The following is a 7780-nucleotide window of genomic DNA, read 5'->3' as shown; positions in this document are numbered from 1 at the left end:
GCCCCTGCACCCCACATCCAGTATAACTTCTGAGTTTTTATTTGGAAGATGACGGATTCAAAAACTACAGTAAATGCAAATTTTCACTTCCTTCACACTACTCCCATTGGACTGTTTTGGTTATCAGTAAATTAATTTTATATTAAGAATAGAAAGTTATGAATTCAGCATATTATTTTGTTTCTTTACCTATGGCAACATGTTTGTTTCTCTGTATTTTAAGACCTGGCTTTTTTATATTGTAAGCTTTCTGCCATTACATGAAGTTTATTTAGAGCATTTATGAGAGAGAGAGAGATTCGGGGGGGAGAGAGGAGTATATTGGGTGGTTACTTTCTTTTTCTTATTTTTTTCACTGATATCAAATTAAAGGCCTCAATGTTGGGAACGAATGCAAACGTAAAGAAAATGATTCTCTCTGTTCCATAGGGCTTACCATCTAAAATCAGCTTGTGGGTAGTAGGAAATAGGTTATTATTGAGCACATCTGGTTACATGTGCCAGATGCCACGGTGATGGCCTCTGATGTTAATGACTGATCAGTAGGCAAAACCAGGAGACAAATCAGTTTGACTTTTTTTTAACACTGAACTTGCAGAGTGACTGGCAAGACATGGCTATAGATGCAGCATTGGCAATTTTAATTAGTCATCTGTTAGCGTGGCGATAGGAATGACAATCATCTTTTATTGTATAAAAGGTTATAGATATTTTTCTTTTGGTAGTGTATACAGGATGCCATACCTTGGGTTAGGTTATGTTTTTTGTTTAGCCGTGAAAAATTTAAGAAAATACTTTCAGTAAGCAGCATTTCTGTGCAGTCTTATCTTCAGTGTATTATCAATGGGTGCCTCTTATAGCAAGCTCATCTTACTTCAAGTATTATTGAACACTACTTTGCTTTTCACACTCTTAATGTGTCTGTTGTTTGCTTGCTAACTGTGGCTAAAAGGCATGAAGTCACAGGCAGCTATTAAAATGTTTAGATTTCTAGCTTGTAAATATTGCATCTCTTACAGAATTGGAGTAAAATCCAGTCTTATGTTTCTTATTCATTCTACTTCATATCCATGGGGATGTAGCATTTGTGAAAGAATCAATTATCCATTTGTTAGTCAGAGGAGCTTTACAAATTATACATTAGCAGATTGATTTCTTAGGTCCACCGTTGGGGGACTGATAGTATAAGGTGGGTTGATGATGAGTGTCAGGGGAGAAAGAGTTGCCACACACAACACAATTAAAAGAGGCTTTTTGAATGGCTGTGAATTTATTCCTAATTGAAGAGCTGACATAATCCATACTAAGTGCGTTTATTTCAAGCATTTTATTTAAGTAATTGATTGTTGTGTGAGGTGCATTTGTTGACAGTTACTTGACTTTTTCTTCAAATTTAGGGTTTGCAAAAGCTTGTATCAAACCTATATGTGTAAGATGCCCACTGGCCTCTTTCCTTGCCTAAACTTTTTTCCCATTAAGGAAGCATTTTTTTTGTTCTGTAGTGTCAGCTTGACATTATTGATTTTTTTTGATTTTTTTTTTTTTTTTTTGAACAGTCAAACTTACTTTTATTGTCCAGAATTCCAAATGTGTCTCCATCAGAAATAAAACTGCAGCTAATGGAAATTCAGCTGAAGACATTTCTACCCTCCATTTCCCCCCCCTTCCCCCCCCAACAACTACCATGCTTTCTTTATGAAATTCTGATTTTGTTCTCAGGTTAATCATTTCACTGTGGAGTCCTTCATAACTGCAGTGGTTCCTACTTATCACCAGAGTTAAAGCATATTGTTTTTGTTGTGCGGCTTTTTAATATTTGGGCTAACAGCATTTATACAGTGCCATAAGTGCACTTGGCACTTTACAAATGAATAAGCCATGGTCCCTGTCCTGAAGAGTTTACAATCTAAGCACCATATATTCCTCATCACAGTGCAAACTATTATGAATATCACTGATGCTTTTTGCACACTTAAATGTCCCATCCCAGTTGTTATGGCACTGAGCATGATGATGATGAGTATTATTAATTGAGTAGCACTGATATTAACATTACGTTCTTAATGCCCATGTTCAATTGTAGTTTCAACCCATTAGTTATAATGTTTAGACTTTTTTTGTAAGATGATGCACGTAGCTTGCAAGTTTTACATTTTTTTCCCTCCATCAGAATAAAGCAATTTGAAAGGTAGTCACTTTAAATACAAATGCACAGGATCGCCTGCACAATGTCATCTTTCTTTCAGATTTAATGAGGTAGCAGCTAAGGATGTTTCTCAATGGTACAGTGCAGTGCTGCATAAAGGTATCTGTGCTAGCTCCAAACAAGCTGGCATGTCTACTACATAGCTTAGTGCAGCAACACATGGAGATATTAGCTCGGGTCCCAGAACCAATATTGCTTCATCAGTCTGGGCAGAATGCCATCCTGATGTGGCTATAGTGCTTCTGGTTCCAGAACTAGTGTGTGCAGATCTCCGATATCTGTATGTAGGATTGCTTTGTGCTATACAAGCAAAACCTAAATGTCTGTTATTGTTGAGAAGCTCCTTCTCTTTATACACATAAATAGGTTTTCAGGAAGTTTGTTCCCTTTCTTAAAAGCGAGAGAGAGAAAAAGAAGAAAGAAAAAAATATCATCAAGAAGTTCAGCTGAAATCTTGTTATAAAAATAAAGTTGCAGCACCTGTAGTTGGCTAATGGGCCTTTATTTCAGTTGCTGGGTTTTTTTAAGTTTTGACTTCTTTGAAATTCTGCCATAAAACTTAATGTAAAAACTAGGAGTGAGAGAAATACACAACCTGTTTGTATTATCTTTACTAAAATTTCAATATTTGCTATTAATGGTTAAATTTAAACAGTCAGATGTGGACACTCTTCTATTCTTGTATGGCACCTGATGTTAAAAAATAATATATAGTGCCTGGTGGCCTTCTATGACCAGATCACCAAATCCTTAGATGCAGGGGTAGCAGTGGACATAGTCTTTCTGGACTTTCGGAAGGCCTTCGACACTGTCTCTCACCCCGTTCTCATTAAGAAACTGGGGGACTGTGGTGTCGACACCCACACAGTCAAATGGGTCGCCAACTGGCTGGAGGGCCGGACCGAGAGAGTGGTGGTGGATGGGTCATTTTCGACCTGGAGGGATGTGGGCAGTGGGGTCCCCCAGGGCTCGGTCCTCAGGCCCGCACTGTTCAACATCTTCATCAGTGACTTGGATGAGGGGGTAAAAAGCACCCTGTTCAAATTTGCTGATGACACTAAGATGTGGGGGGATGCGGGCATGTTAGAAGGAAGGAATAAGCTACAATTGGACCTAGACAGGTTACAGGGGTGGGGGGACGAGAATAGGATAGGTTTCAACACTGACAAGTGCAAGGTGCTGCACCTGGGGAGGAAGAGCCAGCACCATACCAACAGGCTGGGGAACTCACTTCTCGTCAGTACAGAGGCAGAAAAGGATCTTGGAGTCGTCATTGATAGGCAGGAAGTGTGGGGATGCAGTCAGGAAGGCCAACCTCACCTTGTCATGCATACACAGATGCATCTCAAGCAGGTCCAAGGAGGTGATCCTCCCCTTCTGTGTTGTACTGGTCAGGCCGCTGCTGGAGTACTGCGTCCAGTTCTGGGCGCTGCACTTCAGGAGGGAAGTGGACAGCATGGAGAGGGTCCAGAGGAGAGCCACTTGCGTGATCAGGGTGCAGCAGGGCAGGCTTTATGAGGAGAGCCTATGGGACCTGAACCTGTTCAGCCTGCACAAGAGAAGGCTGAGGGGGGATCTAGTGGCCTGTTACAGACTAGTCCGAGGGGACCAGCAGGCATTGGGGGAGTCCCTGTTCCCCCGAGCACTATCAGGAGTGACTAGAAATAACGGTCACAAGCTGGCAGAGGGTAAATTCAGATTAGACCTCAGGAGGCACTACTTTACTGTCAGGGCGGCTAGGATCTGGAACCAAGATCCAAGCGAAGTGGTGCTGGCTCTTACCCTGGGGGTCTTTAAGACGAGGCTAGACAAACACCTTGCTGGGGTCATTTGACCCCAGTACTCTTTCCTTCCATGGTAGGGGGTCAGACTTGATGATCTGCTCAGATCCCTTCCGACCCTACTAACTATGAAACTATATAGCCTAACACAAGTCTAAATGAATAACTGGATTTAGAGGTGAATACTAATGTCTGAAGTTCCTCCAACCTATATTGTACTTGCCCATTATGCCCATAATGTATTGCATGTATCATCATATATGTAATGTGCAATATATTACTCATCACAGTGTATACGTATATAAATATTTATATATGTATACAATATACTTATATATGTTATGTACTATATGCATGTATATGTAATATATAGAGTATATACATGAATATAATATGTGTGTATATGTAATATTCATATATAATAATAATGTGTATATATAATATTCATACACATATATACACATATGTGTATAAACAAGCAAAAAAGATTATAAACCCCTTTTTGTTCTCTCTGATCTTAGAGAACCTGGTCCTCTCACCCCATATTTTGAAATGCCTAAAATATATGGCAGAGGGCATTTTTCGTGGCTTAACTTCAGAATGACACTGAACTGTGGAAGGTGTAGGGAGCATTTCCTTGTGGCCATCGGGTACCCAGGTCAGTCCTGGTTTGCCTGCAGGTATGAAGGGGCAGCTGCAGGCTGCAACACCTGCATGCTTCCTCTTTTGCCAATATTTGCAGTGCTGGAATTACATACTTATCCCTTCCCAGTAGTAGTGCAGTACAGTTCTTTTTGTTGGGTTTAGTATATTAGTAACAGTTACATGCATACATTTGTGTGCAGGGTATTTACATTTTCCTGATTAATCTGCAAAGTTTTTAAAGTTAAAATCTGTGTTTAGAACCTTAAGTGATAACAGAAAAATTATAGTAACTTCGATAATACAGGGGATAAAATCATTATTCAGGTGATCAGAATTTTTTCGTGGTCTATAGCATAGTCAGATATATTGAGATTATTCTTATAGTGTTAAATATCTTAGTTAAATGCTCTTGTGCATACTTCTCAGTACTTGATATCAGGGCAACAATTTCTGTTAAGTTAAGGTACTGTTAAGTGCTATGTAACTTTGTGGGTTACAGATAGAAGAAAACAATCATCTTAAAAGAGTAGTAGAGATAAAATTAGCAAAAATATTCTTGATGCCCTTCTCAGGAACTACCTTTTGACAGTAAGGTATAGGTTGTATAGTTATATGACTGTTGCTGAAATACTTTCTAACACTAACTTTTGAAGCTGCTGTTAAATATGGAAGTGAAAAGTTAGAACTAATTTTTCACAAGAAAATAATTGCCATATCCTTTTGGAACAACTCTGAAAAAATGTTATGCTGTTTTATTAATATTGTTTTCCAACATTTTTTTAATAGAGTTTTACCTGTGAGAGCCTCATAATGAGAATGTAGTATACAGATTCAAACTTGTGAGTTAGAGAGAGGTATGGCATTTTACATACAGCTCCAAGTCCCTGGAATAGGTAATTAGGAAAAATGTCAGGTTTCTGGGTTAAGCATAACGGCTGGGAACAAAGGTCTATCTTAGCATTGTTACAGGAAGACCTTTTTTATTTTTCTTGAACTCATGCAGCTCAAACACTCAACCACTTTTTATTATTTAAATCTTGAGTGGGAAAAACAGGGTATTTGATCATTGATGCACCTTTTCTGAAAGTTTTATGTGCTTTTTTTTTTTTTTTTTTTTATATGTAGAGCCAAGTGAAGATAAATCAGATCAGCCTTGATGAAAGCGGAGAACATATGGGCATATGCTCAGAAGATGGCAAGGTACAACTGTAAACCATTTACATATTTTAAGAGATAGTATGCAGTGTTCATGATCTTAACTTTTAGATCCATGTGATATCTGTGCAGTGAATTCCCACACTTAACATCCATTTCATGAAATGGGCTCACTTCTGAATACTCATAATTAAAGTCAAATATATTTTGCACAAATGTGCCTTAGGAAAAGTAATTACAAGAATGTCAATAATGTAACTCGTATTAAGCTGATTAACAGCTGTGGCAGGAGGACATGTCACCTTAATCATTACTGCTATGCCAGTTATACTTCAGTGACTAGTCTGCTGCTCCTGCAAGACAGTAGTTTAATGCTTTTCTGCTATAAATCCACAAAATTGGATTTTGTGGGCATGATTCCTGTGGGCTGGTGGTTTTCATTTCCACACACGTTATGAATGTTTCTCTTGAATTATAGAATCTTTTGATAAGCAATCATAGTTTATCAGAAGAATAAAGTGTCTTACAACGGCTACGTTAAATAAATGTAAAATCAATATATGTACAGTTTCCTAAAAACTGGCACCTACTTCCTTGACTGAGGACATATATCATTTGTGCAGTGTATAACTAACAATTATCAGTGCTTCCCTGGAATGTTGAGCTGTGACATTTAGTGGTTTTGGTGATTGATTTTCCACTTATAAGAATGTCTTTTTTGTTTTTAAGTCGATGGCAGTCTTTTCTAATGTTGGTTTACAATGATAAAATTCTAATGCACAGGGTGTATTTAAGCTTCTTTTCAAAATAGTGCCCTTAGTAGCAGACACGGTGCATTAAAAATCACTTCTCAACATCCGTCTGACTTTCTGAGTAGAACATGGTTTTTACTAAATCAGATTTTGGGGGTTGTGTGCCCCCCTTCCCCCCCAGTCCAACTCCATTATCTGTTAAAGTCTACTAAATTTAAACTAGTTCTGGGTCTTGCAGTAAGAAAAAGAGGAAACAAACTTGTTTTGATTATACATATTAATTTTTGCTCAACATTCATGGAGCCAGTTTATGTAGCCAAGGTTTTTGTTTCTCAAAGATATCTTGATGTCAGTATCTTGACATCATAATTGGGAAACTAGTGCCCATCAAAGAGGTTGTAGAATTTTATAACCTGTGAGAAACTGGGAAGAGTAACATAATTGTCTAAGCAAGATAAGAGAAGGGTTAGTAATTGTGTAGGGTAATCAAAAACATCAAGTTGGTGATGAGTTTGCAAGTATTTGAAAAGAAGGTAAAGAATGCTCCATGTAAGGTTTCCTTCAGTGTGGTGGTGGACTACAGAATTGAGCCATCATTATTAGAAATTTATTTCAAGTCATGAAAATGCAGTCCACTAGATTTGAATTAAATAATGAACATTTGATTTTAGGATTTTGCATAATGCACAGATTGGGCACAGATTTATAGTGTAAATGTTAGACAACTGTAGACTATAAATTATAGAGGGATGTCAGACTATAGCCTTAATGAGAGGGCGGAGCCAGTCCAGGTCCAGCAGGATATAAAAGGGGACTCTTTAGGTGACTTCCTGCAAACAGGGTAAGCAGTTTGCAGGCAGTTGCTGGGGGCAAGAAAATGAAGGGAGAGAGAAGCCCTGCACCAGATCCTGCCGAGGGAAGGTAAGTGATCCAGCTGCCTGTGCCTTTGGTTTGCTAAGTGTTTGTGAGGTGGGCTGTGTGTGTTTGGGGGATGTGCTCTGAGAAGCTGGGAGTAATGGCTGACTGCTGAGTGATTGCTTCCTGGGCCTAACAGAAGCCCTAACAAGGCAGGGGAGCCAATCCAGGCCTGGTAGGGTATAAAAGAAGACTCCCCAGACTATCCGGGAGCCAGCAAATAGGGTCTGCAAACAAGTTAAGCAGTTTGCCGGCAATTCAAAGGGCAGTTCCTAGGCTGGTTTGTGGCCCCTCTCCCCCTCCCCCCCCCCACCTTTTCGGAGCCC

The 7780-nt window shown here is 39.0% G+C and overlaps 1 protein-coding gene across 4 annotated transcripts in view; it reads left to right on the top strand.

Moving 5' to 3' along the window:
* VPS41 (VPS41, HOPS complex subunit) overlaps positions 1-7780 on the top strand; it is a 154315-nt gene that overhangs the window by 47275 nt on the left and 99260 nt on the right. For 3 of the 4 annotated variants that reach the window (XM_019538963.1, XM_019538970.1, XM_019538990.1), the window contains one exon: positions 5758-5832. The exons of the other annotated variant lie outside the window; for it this stretch is intronic. In XM_019538963.1, coding sequence (XP_019394508.1) covers positions 5758-5832 — 75 coding nt within the window. The remainder of the gene's footprint in view (positions 1-5757; positions 5833-7780) is intronic. 4 annotated transcript variants of the gene reach the window in all.

The sequence above is a fragment of the Crocodylus porosus genome, unplaced genomic scaffold, assembly GCF_001723895.1.
Source record: "Crocodylus porosus isolate Cpor-Errol unplaced genomic scaffold, CroPor_comp1, whole genome shotgun sequence".
NCBI classification, from domain to species: domain Eukaryota; kingdom Metazoa; phylum Chordata; order Crocodylia; family Crocodylidae; genus Crocodylus; species Crocodylus porosus.
This window is presented reverse-complemented; position numbering and strand designations above follow the sequence as displayed.